Source organism: Engystomops pustulosus, chromosome 3, assembly GCF_040894005.1.
Source record: "Engystomops pustulosus chromosome 3, aEngPut4.maternal, whole genome shotgun sequence".
Classification (NCBI taxonomy): domain Eukaryota; kingdom Metazoa; phylum Chordata; class Amphibia; order Anura; family Leptodactylidae; genus Engystomops; species Engystomops pustulosus.
The window spans coordinates 75,179,496-75,197,905 of NC_092413.1; the positions used below are offsets into that span (position 1 = coordinate 75,179,496).

The window sequence follows — 18,410 nt, forward strand, 5'->3', positions numbered from 1 at the left end:
GCAAGTTTTTTTAAATAAAAGATCATTATAGTCATTATATTCTTGTATATAGGGCAGTATTATAGTAGTTATATCTTGTACATTGGGGGCAGTATTATAGTCATTATATTCTTTTACAAAGGGGGCAGTATTATAGTAGTTATATTCTTGTACATAGGGGGCAGTATTATAGTAGTTATATTCTTGTACATAGGGGTCAGTATTATGGTAGTTATATTCTTGTACATAGGGGTCAGTATTATGGTAGTTATATTCTTGTACATAGGGGTCAGTATTATGGTAGTTATATTCTTGTACATAGGGGGCAGTATTATAGTAGTTATATTCTTGTACATAGGAGGCAGTATTATAGTAGTTATATTCTTGTACATAGGGGTCAGTATTATGGTAGTTATATTCTTGTACATAGGGGTCAGTATTATGGTAGTTATATTCTTGTACATAGGGGTCAGTATTATGGTAGTTATATTCTTGTACATAGGGGGCAGTATTATAGTAGTTATATTCTTGTACATTGGACCAGTATTATAGTAGTTATATTCCTGTACATAGGAGGCAGTATTATAGTTGTTATATTCTTGTACATAGGGGTCAGTATTATGGTAGTTATATTCTTGTACATAGGGGTCAGTATTATGGTAGTTATATTCTTGTACATAGGGGGCAGTATTATAGTAGTTATATTCTTGTACATAGCGGGCAGTATTATAGTAGTTACATTCTGGTACATAGCGGGCAGTATTATAGTAGTCATATTCTTGTACATAGGGGGCTAGTAGTTATATTCTTGTATATAGGGGGGATTATTATAGTAGTTACATTCTTGTACATAGCGGGTAGTATTATAGTAGTTATATTCTTGTACATAGGGGCAGTATTATAGTAGTTATATTCTTGTCCATAGGGGGCAGTATTATAGCAGTTATATTCTTGTACATGGGGGGCAGTATTATAGTAGCTATATTCCTGTACATAGGGGGCAGTATTATAGTAGTTACATTCTTGTACATAGTGGGTAGTATTATAGTAGTTATATTCCTGTACATAGGGGGCAGTATTATAGTAATTATATCCTTGTACATAGGAGGCAGTGTTATAGTAGTCATATCCTTGTACATAGGGGGCAAAATTATAGTAGTTATATTCTTGTACATAGGGGGTAGTATTATAGTAGTTATATTCCTGTACATAGGGGGCAGTATTATAGTAGTTATATCCTTGTACATAGGGGGTCAGTATTATAGTAGTTATATTCTTGTACATAGCGGGTAGTATTATAGTAGTTATATTCCTGTACATAGGCAGCAGTATTATAGTAATATTCTTATACATAGCGGGCAGTATTATAGTAGTTATATTCTTGTATATAGGGGACAGTATTATAGTAGTTATATTCTTGTACATAAGGGGCAGTATTATAGTAGTTATATTCTTGTACATAGGGGGCACTATTATAGTAGTTATATTCTTGTACATAGGGGCAGAATTATATTAGTTATATTCTTGTACATAGGGGGCACTATTATAGTAGTTATAGTCTTGTCCATAGGGGGCAGTATTATAGCAGTTATATTCTTGTACATAGGGGGCAGTATTATAGTAGTTATAATCCTGTACAAAAATGCATTATAATAGTAGTTATAATCTTGTACATAAAATGCCGTATTATAATATATTTTACTTAGGGGCAGTATTATAGTAGTTACATTCTTGTATATCAGAGAAGTTATTGCAGTAGGGTGTTTTTTGTGTATATATAAGACAGTATTAAGTTGTGTTCTTTTAAAAAAGAAGCTTTATTCTTGTATAAGGAAGACAGTATGACTCTCTTTCTCTGCACTGTACAAGTTGATTTTGACCATCTATAAGCAGTTCATGTGTAGTTTAGTAATTCCGCCAACATCACATGGGCACGCCTACTTGTTTTGACCCCACCCACACAATGGGGTCGCTTTTACAGTTTTTTACAGGACCATTTTAAATTCCCAGTCCGCCGCTGCTCTAAATACAGGTTTAGTGATTTTCCAAAAGATTTGAAAAATGGCACCCAAATTCTAAGCCTCATAACATTCTAGTAAAACATGTGGAATCTTAAAAAATCATGACAACATAAAGCAGACATTTGGAAAATGTAAAATTATGAATTAAATTGGGTGCTATGACTATCTGCTTCAAAAGTAGAGAATTCAGAACTTTGAAAACTAAGAATTTTTTGAAATTTTTGCCAAATTACTCTTTTATTTATAACTAAACACAAAATATATCATTCAAATGTTTAAACTAATTTGAAGTGCAATATGTCTCAAGAAAACAATCTTTTGGATATGTTAAAGCATTCCAAAGCTATAACCACTTATAGTGACACAAGACTGATTTAAAAAATGGCTCCTTGAGGCCAAAATAGGCTGAATGGGTTAAATGACTAAGTCAAAGCACGTACCTGCAATATCACACCACCTTTTTGTGGAGAATAGTCATTCCCGATGACACCATCTGTGAATGATGATACACCCTAAAATTGGCTGGCGATTTTTCTGGAGGAATTTACAGCGGTAACACTAGATTTAATGGTTAATGGCAGGGGAGGGTTGAGCCAAACTCCGACCCGAACCCAAACTTCTAATTTGGTTCCAGGTCGGGTCTGCCCAACAATAATCAGGAGCGTGCAGATAGGTGAGTATAAGCTCTTAATTATTTTTATATATGGGTGGGGGTACTTATAATAAACTCTTGTTATCACCTATTCTGTGGATAAGGGATACGGTAAGTGGTGTTTGTTAAGGATTAGTTGCTAATTTTTGCCTTAGCTGTAATAGAAGATATGCATCATCAGAATAGAATGTTTAGTATTCTTGCTGAGAGTATTGTAAACACTGATATATTATTTATTTTGCAGAAGTATCCTCCAGAAAGCTTCCAGCATCAAGACTTTAAGGGACTTGGCTAATTCTTTAATTCCTAATCAGTGAGATATTGTACTGGATGTCAGTTCAACTATAGTTGCCAACTATATACTGTACAACCTTCTTCAGAAATTTTTGATGAATACTTGGAAAATAAATGAAAATAGAGCCAAATATCAGAACAATAAACGCCATAGAACATAAGGATATGGATATGTTATTTTCAGACTAACTGTAAATTAAGAAAATCTGTGAAAAGGATATTAATATAGATTTGAACTGATGTATTACTTGTTCAGTGATTGGCTATGTTATTGTCACATTTCAGTAAACTACTGCACATTTTGCATGAGTATAACAATCGCAGTTACCTGCACAGAGAGAAGCATGGCAATCATGTGGATTTGAAGCCACAACAATGCATTAAACTAGCCAGTACTGTGTTTTAATGGATTTCCTAGCTACTTTAAATTAAAAAAAAACTTTTTAAAGGAAATCTACTGTCAAATTCATACCTAAAGCAACATCAACGACTAAATCCACTTTGCAACCTGATGCAGAATTTGGCCTTGTATTGCACTGGTTTTTTTTTTCCTAAAAAATATACAGTTTTGAATATAGCTCTCTGAATATTATATCTATCTATATATACACACACATATATAAAATCACTTGGCTATTGCAATCCCAAAATGAGCAAAAAATGCAGATTACTCTCTAAGGCAGTGGTGGTGAACCTATGGCACGGGTGCCAGAGGCGGCACCCAGAACCCTTTCTGTGGGCACCCGGGCCATCACCCAAGCACACCAGCCAGGACTCAAATAATCTTCCTGCAGTTCCCAGCAACTTAAAAGATGCTGCTTTCTGTTATTATTTAAGTGATACTTCAATACTTGGGTTTGTAGGAAGAGGGAGAATGAGTAGACAGGGCTGAATTATCTTTAAGGACCTTCTGCTGGCCCCACAATTCTCTGTGTACAGAGGGATACTGGCAAGAAACTAAAATGATGCAAATTTTCCATCTTGTCCTCAGGAGGCCAATATGATCGTACCTTGTTGAAGAACAGGAAGCAATAAGTTACTGATTTAATTTTTGGCACCTCACAATAAATAAGGAGGGTTTTGGGTTGCAGTTTGGGCACTCGGCCGCTAAAAGGTTCGCCATCACTGCTCTATGGTATAAATGAGCTGTGCACCTGTGTGACCATGGTCAGATTTCTGTCCACTGGAAATAAACAATGAAGTTTTCTATAGCACAAAAGCATTCAGAGATCTAGAAAACCTAAAGGAATACAGAAAGTATATTGGAAAACTTTATTATTTTTTACCTTACATACAATAATATTTGCAGAAGTGGGAATACTAATAATGTAAGGCATTAGGTCGGGATCGTCGTGTCCTGGGGCAGACGGGCACAATTCACCAGCACACCAGTAATTTCACTGTCCACACTGTGTGATTTGGGTACAACTGACCTCAGCCAGTTTTATTCGGCAGTAAAAACAAAATAAACAAAACAGCAAAAATAAAGCCTAAGCCTCTCCGGCACTAACTATACATCGAGGTTCCCTACCTCACCAGGTGCTGGCCTACAGGAATGGAATAGGCCAATGCTAATCCATGTTGCTGACCACTGTCGGTTCCCCTGCAGCAGGACTATAAACTGACATTATTTCCCTGAGGAAGGTTCCACTGTTTGTGGCACTGGAAACGCGTCGGCAACGCTGTTTGAATAATGTACCCATAGGGCTTACTAGGGTAATTCTACGATTAGGGATTGCCTGGGACTGTCCTTGTAAGGACAGGAGCTATATCTGGGAAACTAGGGCGAGTGGAGTATAGGGCCTACTAGGGGCAGTGCATTCATCCCTCTCCTGACCGTGATGTGCCTGAGACCCATCATCTACAACCCTCGTCTTGTCCTACCTCGGGATGGGTGAGATCTGAACAATTTTTCTTTCTACCCTTTGTAATGACAATACATTTCCCTATCCAGAGTCTATAGTTTTGATGCTGTATGTGTTTGCATAAGGATCTGATTTTCCTTTACCTGTTGGCAATACGTACTCTTCGGCAATTTGAGTTCATTTACTTAATGCTGTTTGTGTTTGCATCAAACTTGGATGGTTGCTGTACCTCTCAGAGAAACCAACCAATTGACCTTGGTCAGCTTTTTTGTTCAAAAATTTTATGTGATGGTTCACTTTGGTGTTTTTTTTTCTTTTAACCGTAATATTAAAAGCTATGTTTTATATGCCCTCACCTATTTATACATGTTTATGATTGGGATGGTGAACCCAGTGGCCTTCTTTATTGCAGTTTGCGGTATAGGATATTAGGCTTACATTTATATTTACTTATTGCCAGGCACCCCACAAAGTTACTGTATCAACTCACTGCCACAGCTCGACAGGCCTTTTACATAGCCTGTCTCTTCCCCAGGGTGGAGCCAATCTAGGAAGTCTGCACCAGGTACTTGTGCAGGACTTCCAGATGGATGCAAATGAACCCCTTCCCGCCGATGCCCTTTTTTGTTTTTGCTTTTGCAATGTACAGAACTGTGTTATGGCTTAATTTCTGCTCAAGTAATCAAATTACACTTCAAAATGGTGGTATTTAATATTCCATGCAGTGTACTGGGAAGTGGGAAAAAAATTCCAAATGCAGTGAAATTGGTGAAAAAACGCATTTACGACATATTCTTGTGGGCTTGGGTTTTACGGATTTCAATGTACACCCCAAATGATATGTCTACTTTATTCTTTGGGTCGGTAGGCTTACAGGGATATAATTTGTATGTTTTATAATGTTTTCATACATTTACAAAAATTAAAACCTCCTGTACAAAATTTTTTTGGCACTAATAATAGCTTTTTTATACCTTGGTATTTTTTTGCGGCTTTTGATGATGTTTTCAATGTTATTATTTTTAGGACTGTATGACCGTTTCATCAATTTTAAAGAATTTTTTATAGTTTTTAAAATGGCAAAAAAGTGCCATTTTTTACTTTATTTTCCGTTACGGGGTTAAATGTAGTGAAAAACTTTATTTTATTTTGATTGGGCATTTTTGGACACGGCAATACCTAATGTGTTTATAATTTTTACTGTATATTTATATCAGTTCTAGGGAAAGGGGGGCAATTGGAATTTTTATGTTTTTTTATTATAATTCTTTTTTTAAACCTTTTTTTTTTAATTTTTATTTTTACTATTTTTCAGACTCCCTAGGGTACTTTAACCATAGGTTGTCTGATCGATACTACCATGAACTGCCATACTACAGTATGGCAGTATATGGGGATATTACTCCTCATTCATTACAATGTGCTGATCGCACGTCGACTGATCATGGCTCCCCAATGTCACAGGAAGCAGCGATTCTTGCCAAGATTTTTTTAAGCCGCCGGCGATCAGCATATGTTAGTACCTCTGTATATTATGTAGCTGAGATAGGTCAGAGAAGTTAGTGTTATATGGAAATAGTCAGCTTAATTAGCCAGTCACTGTACCTTACAGCTAGATTTCACTAGGCAGTGTCATTGTGTGAATAAGACTAGCTTGGCTACTATCCCACAATTACTACTCACTAGCTCATGTAATGCTGAACCTCCAAACAACTCTCAATCAGTCCATACGAGACACATTGGGGCAAATTTATCAAGTGTCTGAAAGTCAGAATATTTCCAGTTGCCCATGGCAACCAATCACAGCTCCTATTTAAAATATTCATGAGCACTGGTAAAATGAAAGCTGAATTGTGAATGGTTGCCATGGGCAACTGGAAATGTTCTGACTTTCAGACATTTGATAAATCTGCCCCATTGCTGTAATGAAAAAACTCGTATACAATGGAACTATAGTGGTACTACAACTAACCACTAGCTTATCATTGCGGACTATTGAATGGTGCTTAAACCCTGGGGGGACGTGTTGTGACAAACTGCCTGTTGGGCTGTGTAGATAAACAGCCAAATCCTTACGGTGTTACTATTTTCACAAATTCTATGGGGGCTATTCGAATATATAACCTGGATATGCTCCAGCGGTTTTGCTAGGGAAGAAGAGTATCACAGCCAATGCTGGGTACATGGGGAGGTCAGGGTCAGGGTTGGGTTGGAATCAGGGAGGGTTGGGTGGGTGGTTATTTGCCTGGGTTTTTTTGTTTTTTTTTCTCCTCTCCCCCTCCCTTTCCACATATAGGTAATGATATCCATAATAACATGGAATGTTAGAGATCTGGGGGAAAGGATCAAACGTTGTATTGTCTTTGATGTTATTCAAAGGCACCTCCCAGCGATAGTATGCTTATTAGAGACCCATCTCAGTTCCGATACGGTGAGGAGAATTGGTACAAAATGAGCTATTAAAGAATACCACTCCGTGTTTTCTACCTATGCAAGGGGTGTCAGTGTTTTTATCCATAGCTCTGTAAACTTTCAAATAATTTCCCATAAAGTCGACCTGGAGGGTAGATTTACATTTTTGCACGGTAAAATGAATGGGCTGACATGTGTTCTAGCTTTTGTGTATATACCTCCCCCCTTCTCCTCTCAGGTTTTGAAGTCCCTGTTGACCTTTATGGACCAAAAAAACAATTGTCCCCTGTGGATCTGCGGGGACTTCAATTGTGCCATGAATCCATCTATAGACAGAATTAGCAGTAGTAGGGAAGCTGGTGCAAATGTTGTTGCTTCACCCCTCTCCAAGTTTTGCCTAGAAACAGGGTTAAGAGATGTATGGCGAGTGAAACATGGGGATCGTAAAGCCTTTTCTTGTTTTTCCAGCTCCTCCAGAGTGATGTCTCGAATTGACCTTATTTTGGCCTCGGATAAGGCCCTCTTTTATATAAAAAAATTAAATATGAGAGGGCGAGTCATTCGGACCACGCTCTGGTGGCATTGGAGGTAGAGGTGGGTGACAGCTGTAGAGGGAAACCGCCTAAAATTAACCCGTATTGGTTTTCTCTCCTTTCTAAGGATGAGGAAGTGCAGGAGGAAATTACCACTTTTTGGAGAGATAATATTGGCTCCACCCACATCGGAGTTGTATGGGACTCATTGAAAGTCCATATGAGAACATGGTGGCAATATCAAATCCGGGAAGAAAAAAAAAAGCATTTTCGACAAAAAGAGGAGTTATTAAAGATTACAATGGAAAAGGCCCAAGAGGAATACAACAGACAACCTCTAGAAAACCAATTTAAGAGATTACAAATGTCTAAGGTAGAATATGAAAAATATATGAGAGAAAAAACACAACAGGCGGCCTTTTTTCAAGGTCAGAAATATTTCTGTGAGTCGGGTAGGCCGGGAAGACTCTTGGCCACAGTAGTTCTTAATCAAAAAGACAGTCAGAACATTTATCAAATATTAGATCAGAGGGGGGAGGTAGTGGAGTCCCCACGGGACATTAACGAGGCATTTGTTGATTTTTTTTTAACACTCTACTCCTCAGACTTAAAAATTGACTGTTTTGAGCTGGAACAGTATTTATCTAGAATTCCCCTCCCTCAGCTATCGGAATCTCAGAGACAGTGGTTAAATCAACCTTTAACCCTGGAAGAAATTACATCAACCCTCACAACCATCTCGGGGGAACACGAGTCCAGGGTCTGATGGATTACCCTTTGAGGTTTACAGAAGGTATAGTAAAATCTTGCTTCCTTTATTATTGGAAGTTTTTAATGCCAGTCTTGTCAAAGGAAATCTTTTGGACTCAATGATGGAGGCATTAATTGTCCTTATTCCTAAAAAAGGAAAAAATATGTTAGAAATGGAGTCTTATCGACCAATATCTCTGTTAAACACAGATGTGAAAATTCTTGCTAAGACACGGTCACTGAGATTACGGGGGGTTGTCCAAGACCTTAGCCACCCAGACCAGGCTGGATTTATACCGGGCCGTTACATTAGAGACAACTTAGATAGCTTGTTCTTGGGTATGCAGTTTGGGGCAGATGTGGGGGACCGCTCCATCCTGTCTCTTGACGCAGCCAAGGCGTTTGACAGGGTGGAGTGGCCCTTCCTATGGGCTGCTATGAGAAGGTTTGGTTTCGGGGAAGGGGGGGGGATACATGTCATGGGTCAAGCTACTATACAAAAACCCGAAGGCTAGAGTTCTTACTAATGATTTGGTCTCGGATAAATTACTAACCCCACTATTGTTTAACCTTTTCATTGAACCATTGGCGTCCCTGATAAGAGCGAACCCAGATATACTCGTCTGTGGCTGCATGGGAGGTTCTGATAAAATACTACTGTATGCAGACGACGTTTTGTTATCCGTGGGAAATTCGGCTGTATCTATTCCAAAGGCGGTTCAACTGATTCAAGACTATGGTTTATACTCTGGTCTGGAAATTAATTGGAAAAAAACAGTGTTGCTTCCAATAGATAAGATCTCCACTGAAGGTTTCAGTGGCCTTCAGGTATTGGAACCGCACGCAACTATGGACTATCTGGGCTCTCGATTTCTATGGATATCAGAAGATACGTAGAGTTAAACATTCGGCCACTGATAGCGAAAATTCGGTCAAAAATTTCCACTTGGGTTAAATTACCCCTTACTAGAGCTGACAGAATAGGCTTACAAAAATGGTAATTGTGTTATTGTGTTATAGTGGTTTACTATACATTGTTTCAATAGCCCTAAAAAAAATGATCATTTATCCCCATCTTAAGCATAACTTTCTTGAGCCAGGGCAAGGCCACACTGTCGAATGCTTTTTCTGCATCGACTGAAATTATTGCTTTATTTTTCTTTTCTGTTGGCCTTGCCCTGGCCTAGCCCAGTACCGCCATAACTGCACACACATTCTGGCAAGGGTGAATTAGTCCTGGGATCATAACGGCAAGCCTGTTTGCCAGAATTCTTGTGTATATTTTCATGTCAATATTTATCAAAGAGATACGTCTTTATGAACCTGTTAACATTTTGTTGTACACATCAGTTAACGGGGGAGCTACTTGGGGCCACATTATTTTATAAAAATCAGTACCCATCTGGCCCCGGTGCTTTGTTTTTGGCCAGATATTTGATTACCGTGGTAACTTCTTCCAATTCTATAAGGAGAGATAACTTTTCTTGTTGCTCGGACGTTAGTACATTTAAATACACACTTTCTAAAAAAGTGTTGATTTGCTTTTCACCCTCCCTCCTTTATTTATACAATTTAACATTATATATACTCGAGTATAAGCCGACCCGGGTATAAGCCGAGACCCCTAACTTTAACACAAAAACTGGAAAAACCTATTGACTCGAGCATAAGCCGAGGGTGGGAAATGCATTGGTCACAGTCTCTCAGTATATAGCCAGCCCCAGTAGTATACAGCCTGCCCAACCCTGCCCATACTATACAGGCTGCCCAGCCCCTGCCCATAGTATACAGTCTGTCCAGCCCCTGCCCATTGTACAGCCTGCCCAGCCCCTGCCCATTGTATACAGCCTGCCAGCCCCCTGTAGTATACAGCCTGCCCAGCCCCCTGTAGTATACAGCCTGCCAGCCCCCTGGTGTATACAAGCCTGCCCAGCCCTCTGGTGTATACAAGCCTGCCAGCCCCCTGGTGTATACAGCCTGCCCAGCCCCCTGGTGTATACAGCCTGCCAGCCCCCTAGTGTATAGATCCTGCCAGCCCCCTAGTGTATACAGCCTGCCAGCCCCCTAGTGTATACAGCCTGCCAGCCCCTTAGTGTATACATCCTGCCAGCCCCCCTGCCCGCAGTACAATTCATTTAGGAAACAAAACAAACACTTTACTCACCTTCCGATGTCCACCCAGCAGGTCCTCTTCTATACCGCGATGCTCCGGCATTGGCTCCGTGTCCCCGCGCGGTCCGTCACAGGGATCGTGACGTCAGCCGCTCGCTGACATCATTGTGTGTGCCGATCGGCTGACGTCACGTTTCATGCGACGGACAGTGCCGAGACACGAAGCTGATGCCGGAGCATCGCGGTATAGAAGAGGACCTTCTGGGTGGACATTGGAAGGTGAGTAAAGTGTTTGTTGTTTTTCATGACTCAATTATAAGCCGATGTGAAGTTTTTCAGCAAATTTTTTGTGCTGAAAAACTCATCTTATACTCTAATATATATGCTAGTACTCTACCATTATCTGATTTATTCTGTTCCTATCATTTGTCAGCTCTCCCTTACTATCTCGCAGCAATTTCTCTCTTTAGCTCTCTGAAAATTTTATAGTCAGGTCTATATAATGTTCAAGTAATTAGTTTTTTTCATACATTGTCCTCTGGTTAACATTGTTGGGGAATGTCCTCCAAACTAACACTGCTTCCCTTTACTTCTTTTCTAGTTCTGATTGTTTTATGGTATCTCTTTTTCTTACTGATGCAACATATGCTCTAATTTTACCCCTAATCACTGTTTTGGCAGCTTCCTAGAATAAAATTGGGTTTGGTTTTTGTTCAGCATTTTCCTGACTATAGTTATCCCACTATTTTGTCAACATTTGCTTAAATTCTTTGTCATAGCTGAATCCCCTGGAAAATTTCCAGAGCCCCCATCCCTGATTTCTTCCCGCTGTTCGCAATGTCAATTGTATGGGTGCATGATCACAATCTCTGATATTTTTGTATGTGTGATCTCTTTCCCCAAAGAAGAGGAGAAGAACAAATAGTCAAATAAGAAGCAAAAGGTATTTGGTTTTCAGCTCACCATTCGTTGTCCACAGGCTGTGCGGGTTGCTGGCTCCGGGACTTTGAGATCAGGAGTAAGAAAAAGTTGTCAGCTTTATTTGGAAGTCTGATTAAAATCCATGACACAAATACATTCCATAGCAGTGCCTCCCGAACAACACTGGGATATAGTGTAGTAATAACCTACGCGTTTCGGGCGTATAAAGACATGGATAAATAGCACCACTCAATCCCCCCCCCACCTGTGTCAGGAGAGGAAGAGGTGGAGCCCCACATCCTAAAACCATAATAAAATGCCTAAATTCAGCAAAAAACATATGTGTACTACACAAATAATGCATACATAGACTGGTCTCAGATAGTCTAACTAGGAAAACGATTACATGAGAGGAAACATATTGTATTCATAACGTGCATGTACCTGCTCATTTCTCAAGCCAGAGCGTCCCTGAGCCGCCATTGCGCATGCTCGGAAACAAAGGTAGAGCGTGGCCGTGGACTTTCGGACCGAAGCTTCCACTCCTATGGCCTTTCCTACCCATCCCCTTTCTAACTTCTGAATTTCTTTAACTAAAAAGGTCTCCTGGAGTAATACTATATGAGACTCTAGTCTCTTTAGGTGATTTAGGATTTTTTGCCTTTTAGCTAGAGTTGTAATGCCTCTCACATTCCATGACGTCACTTTCAGATCTGGCAAACCCATTACTATACGAAATTGCTAAAGATTTCTACATGTAGGTGCGCCGACACCTGAGCAGATTTCCCTCCCCCTCCCTCCTATCCTAATACCCTCTTGCTTCCATATTGACTTCCTTTTTTCCCTAGTGGTCTCCACCTCTTCCTCATTGGATCCTCAACCTCCCTCCTCCACGGCATCTCGATTTTTGTGATCTATTACCATATATACTTGAGTATAAGCCGACCCGAGTATAAGCCGAGACCCCTAATTTTACCACCAAAAACTGGGAAAACCTATTGACTCGAGTATAAGCCGAGGGTGGGAAATGCATTGGTCACAGACCCCCCCCCCCCCCAGTATATAGCCAGCATGCCCCCTATAATATACAGCCTGCCCCCTGCAGTATACAGCCAGCCCAGCTTGCCCCCAGTAGTATACAGCTTGCCCACAGTAGCATGCAGCTTGCCCCCAGTAGCATACAGCTTGCCCCCAGTAGTATACAGCTTGCCCCCAGTAGCATACAGCTTGCCCAGAATAAAAAAAAATAATAAACTTATATACTCCCCCTCCGGTGGCCCAGATGTGCAGCGCGGCTCCCCCGATGTCCGCGCGGCTCCTGTTCTGGCTTCCCGGCTCCTCTTCTGTCACATCGTGCTGGGCGCCACCATTGTTCTCTCCAGTGTGGCAGGTGCATAGTATGACGCGCCGCTGAGAGAGAACAATGGCGGTGCCCAGCACGATCTTACAGAAGATAGAAGAGGAGCCGGGAAGCCAGAAGACGAGCCGCGATGACATCGGGGGAGCAGCGCTGCACATCGGGGCCACCGGAGGGTGAGTATATACGTTTATTATTTTTTAAGCCCATTGACTTAAGTATGGACTCGTGTATAAGCCGAGGGGACGTTTTTCAGCACATTTTTGGTGCTGAAAAACTCGGCTTATACACATATATATACGGTACTTTTTGTTGGATCTGTTCTTTTTCTTTCTGCATCTCCCCTAGTTGAAAGTGGAGATTTTCCCCTTCATACTCCATGGCAGACAATTTCTGTTCCAGATACTCAATTCTCTCAATGCGTTGATCCAATTCCACATTCACCTTTTACATGTTCTTCTTCATAGCTGAGTCAATGGCAGAATATTAAGTTGGTAAAATTTCCTTAGCCACTGCCACTGCTAATTCTTCAACATTTATGTTCTGAAAATTCTCTTCACTCTGTCACTCTGAGCTCCGTTACAGCTTTCTTTGATGGATCCGTTCTTTTCTCCGGGGTGCTCTTTGTTGATTCCCTTCTGGAGGTATCTGCCTTCTTATTCGTCATACTCCCCCTGCCCGGCATAATAACTTACTGGGTGAAACCAAGGAGAGAGAGAGAGAGGGAAAGAAGAATGAAAGAAAACAAAAAAGCAAAAAAACAAAAAACAAAACAAAACCCTATTCCTTACCTCTATTCCCTCCCCTTCCCCCCAGACCCTGTGTTTCTTACTTAATGATGGCTGCTGCTAATTCTACAATAATACTTGTAATACCTACACTTATCTAGTTGTTATAATCCTTTATAGGGTTTGCTAACACCCCACATAAATCTTCTAGATAGTACAAAAAAAAAACAAAAAACCCAAGCATTTGTTATTCAATATACAGTTCTTATGTTGTCTCCTGAAAGTAAAGGGAAAAATAACAAAAAAAAAAACAAAAACAAGAAGATCTCATTTTCTCTTTTTTTTTTCTTCCTCTACCTCTTATCAAGTAATTAAAGTCATCTAAAGAGTTAGTGAATTAGCACAGTTATTGTAGTCCTTCCCTAATCCTCCAGTCATGTGTAGAGTTGTTAGCAGATTAGTAAATCCATCAAACGGTCCATCAAAAGTAAGAAAGTTCCTCCCATTTTCCAAAAGTAAATGTAAATCCAAAATATTATCAAAAAGTTAGTAGGCTAACAGAGCTATTATGGCCTTCAATAGTCCTTTAATAAATTGACCACATTGTTATCATCCCGCCATATTCCTCAGACCATAACCAAAAGTATCAAAAAGATCCATCGAACGGTAGCTAATTCTTACAGAGAAAGGGGAGAGCGGGGGGTATTTTTCCAGGTATTAAGTTATCAATATTATCCAAGAGTTAATAAGTTGGAAAGATTATTATAACCTGGACTAGCCATTACCATCAAATTGTTAGGGAGTTAGTAAATTCCCAACAGCGGTAGGTTTGACAGAGAGAGGCGTAGAAAACACAAAAAACAAAAACAAAAAAACCTCAGTTTTCCTCTTTACCCTTTCCTTACACTGCCATGTGCAAACGGAAAGGGGAAAAAAAAATGAGTGCCAGTGATACATTTTCCAAAGGGAACTCAGCGAAATACAAGAAGAAGGGTCAATACTTTAAATACTGACTGCTACATTAACTCATTCTAACTGTCAATAAAAGCTTTTGTTACTCATAATATGATTGGTCTTGTATTGCTGTATGTGATAAAAACATCTGACAAACACCAAAAAACCAGAGGGCAACAGATCATGTGAAAATATAATATTTGTGTGATTCTCATTTCTATGGCCATGACTGTACAGACTTGAGCACCCACAACCTGGTCATGGAGTCTGGGCAGCACAGACAGTACATGCCCAGGAGGAGCAGATTGTGCCAACAATGCCAGGACCAGGAGGTCACCGAGGATGAGGTCCACTTCCTGCCACACTGCTCCAAATACTCACTTCAGGAGACTCTCAGGTTTCCTCCTGGGCTTCAGCTCCATGGAGGAGAGAGAGAAGATCCATCCTGCTGTGGGAAGAGGATACCACATGGCTGCACAATATGTCAATGCCTAACATAGACAGAGAAATATGAAACCATGAACTAAAATAATCCCCCAAACCCCATGTCCTCTTTCATTATGTTTCCAATGACCCTGTACCCCACCTTATTTCCCACAATCCAATATTTTATAAATGCTTTGGCAATTCTTACTTGTATTTGGTATTATTTTACATTTTATACATAGATATATATTAGATAGATATGAGATAGACATTGGATAGATAAAATACATAGATAGATAGATATGAGATGTATCTGAAATGATTAAGATGATTAAGCAAACGAAACAAAAAAACAAAGTCCACCAATAGTCAGATAACTAAACGTACTTAATAAATAGAACACTGTAAGCTGTATATGGGTATAGAAGGTCTAGTCCTCAGAACAAGTCAAAGTACTTCACAAGTATTGCACATTACCCAGAGGAATAACAGAGGACAAGGGACACATATACAGACCAAGGGTGAACCCCACCTGACACATGTTTTGTCTTGCTTCATCGGGGGTATGTACCTAACCCTCTGTTATTTCATTTGTCTGGGTAAACTTGTTTTTGTTTCCTTTTTTGTGTTGTGTGTTGTGTTTGATTTTGAGAACAATCTACCATATTTTTTGGACAAGAAAAAATCTTGCTAAAAAAGTGCCTGCGTCTTATAGAGCGAAGTCAGGTGGATCCAGCACTGCCAAACCCTCAGAACCACTGTAATGGAGATCAATAGTAGAGCTGTGTGTGTCTTCATGTGTATAGTAGAGCGGTGTGTGTCTTCATGTGTGTAGTAGAGCGGTGTGTGTCTTCATGTGTATAGAAGAGCGGTGTGTGTCTTCATGTGTATAGTAGAGCGGTGTGTGTCTTCATGTGTATAGTAGAGCTCTGTGTGTAAATGTATGGATGAAGCAGTGCTGTGTGTGTAAATGGATCGATGTAGCAGTCTGTGTGTGCTGTGCTTTACAGCGACCAATAGGGATATTTTAATTGGTGTAAAATATATTTTCCTTTTTTGGAAGACTAAATCTGGGATGCATCCTATAGTAAGAAGCATCGAAAAATACAGTATTTTCATCTAGTGGGGGTACATTGTCTTCGTGCCCCCTATTACTTGTATTGGTGTACACTCTCCTCTAGCTTCAAAAGTTATAATACTCAAACTTTTCTTGTCATTGAATAAACCTTCACTTATGTATATTGTTCATCCTCTTAGCTAAAAGCTCCACACTCACATGTGGGGGGGTGTCTAAGATGCACAAGCTATGGTCTCATAGGTCAGCAGCGCATCACCGGAAGCAGGTCCCACCCCTCCTCCTTGCTGTTTTGAGAGCTGGAAACCATGGTTGCTATGGGCCAACAAAGGTACTAAATGAGGACCAAGAGGCAAAATACTATTTTTTTTTTTGCTCAGAATGATGGTTACACTCTAAGTGCTACTTTATATCCTTAATTTTGTACTGTTTATACATGTTATTTAATCATAAACTTAAATCTTGCTCTTTTAACCCGTCTATTTAGGAAAGCCAATCACATTCGTTAATTGCATGAAACCCTCCACCCCAACTACTGTCCAGACCACATCCCCAAGACATTGTAGGAGATGTGGACAGCTACCCTGGCTGGCTCGGCCTCCCCCACATACTGTCAATACTTCTGTATAAGCAGAGGCTCCCAGCTTTACCACTGCACCTAATTACTTAAAAGTCCACAGCAGAGCCCCCTTTAAAGAAATGTCCACTGAAGATGCCCCTCTTTAAAGAAATGTCCACAGCTGATGCCCCCTTTAATTTAATGTCCACCCCAGATGGTCCCATTAATTAATTGTTCCACCCAGGTGGCCCACTTTAATGAAATGTCCACCTCAGATACCCCCTTTTAATTTAAAGTCAACAGTAGGGTCCTCTTGAAATAAAAAAAAAAGTCTATACTCACCTTCCATCTTCCTTTGTCTTCTCATTTTGGCCCAGATGCATCACTATGATGCTGGGGTGTCTCGGCCGCTGGACGTCACAGTGTAGGGCCCACACGGTGCATAAACTAGGATTTCATTTCACATCCGTGTCATAGTGATATGCCCAGGCCCGGAAGAATAGAAGACGGAGCCGTGGGGCTGGGGAGAAGAAGCCGGAGGGGAGTATGGATTTTTATTCTTTTTTAATACTGATGGCGGATCATCTTGGGCGGGAGCATGGGGCCTTTGGCATACCGCCTATATGAAGATCCGCCATTGTGCCCAGCAATAGTTGAGCACTTGTTGGGTTACTCATTGTGATCTCGCAATCTTATTTTCCAGCACGCTCATGCAATGTTCTAGCTCTGCTATATGGATGTCATGACGTGAAACATCTGCTTGTAGTTCAGTGGGGCAGCTGAGACTGTAGATCCTATAGATGCCATTATGTCTAGCACCAACATTTTCACCACTTCTACCACCAGTGATCTGAATATCTTAAGGCCACAGTCTCTGTCGCGGCCTCCCTCTCCTTTGCCACTGACACCGGGGGTTGAGACAAGGAACGTGTCTTTCTAGTCTGCTTATTAGGCCCCGGCACCATCTTGGATGGACTCTCAAGTGGGGAGTGCTGTTACTACGGAGCAGATAGCACCTGCTGTATGGCCCCGATACGAACTAGGAACCTCTCCATGCACAGCTCCTGGTTTGATGCCATGGGGCTCTTATGTGACAAGCCAAATCCTCAGAGCTCTACTCACTCTTGTCTCATCAGGAGTGTGCCGGAACTGAAAGTCCAAGACAATGTTACTTTAAAGGTGCAGATTAATTAAAGGGTTAGTTACATATAAGCTGTCACAGTCTATGGGAATAGTCCCTTGGGACTAATGTCAGTGGACTCCCTGGACCACCACAGCCGCAACCTAGGATCGGAGTCTAAGTGGACTCCTGGTCTTCTCCGGAGCAAAGCGGGATGATCTTGCTGCGATGGGGAGCCACCAGGTCGCTCCACTGGTGCAACTAGGCCCGCGGTGGCAGCCAAGGTAGGGACACAGGGCAGGCAGGACTACGGGAAGGCAGGACCACAGGAAGGCAGGACCTCGGGATGGCAGGACCTCGGGATGGCAGGACCTCGGGATGGCAGGACCTCGGGATGGCAGGACCTCGGGATGGCAGGACCTCCGAAGACCACTAGGATACCGGACCGCAACAGGATAACAGGACCACCACAGAATTGGAACACAGGAACACCACAGGAACACGGAGGCGTCTGGAAATGTTCAGGAAGGCTTTCTCTTCAGTAGAACGACCTGAAGATCCGGCCGGGGATGCTGGCAGTCTCCAGGCTATATAGCAGGGCCGGGATGCCAGCGCCAATAAGGACGACACTGGCCCTCTAAATTCTTGGAGA

General features: G+C 41.0%; 1 protein-coding gene and 1 long non-coding RNA gene across 7 annotated transcripts in view; one reads left to right on the top strand and one right to left on the bottom strand.

Moving 5' to 3' along the window:
* GNPAT (glyceronephosphate O-acyltransferase) overlaps positions 1-3,497 on the top strand; it is a 159,557-nt gene extending 156,060 nt beyond the window's left edge. For 3 of the 6 annotated variants that reach the window (XM_072141110.1, XM_072141112.1, XM_072141111.1), the window contains one exon: positions 2,897-3,495. In XM_072141110.1, coding sequence (XP_071997211.1) covers positions 2,897-2,934 — 38 coding nt within the window. In that variant the 3' untranslated portion in view covers positions 2,935-3,495. Of the gene's footprint in view, positions 1-2,896 lie in introns of all 6 variants that reach the window. The other 3 variants (XM_072141109.1, XM_072141107.1, XM_072141108.1) reach the window with 3 other exon arrangements.
* A 4,632-nt stretch (positions 3,498-8,129) lies between these two features.
* LOC140121479 (uncharacterized) lies at positions 8,130-15,063 on the bottom strand. The gene is made up of 4 exons (XR_011854111.1): positions 14,960-15,063; positions 13,341-13,590; positions 11,582-11,622; positions 8,130-8,653 (listed from the first exon to the last, which is right to left on the bottom strand). It is a non-coding gene; the product is annotated as an uncharacterized lncRNA (long non-coding RNA).
* Positions 15,064-18,410: the final 3,347 nt, after the last annotated feature.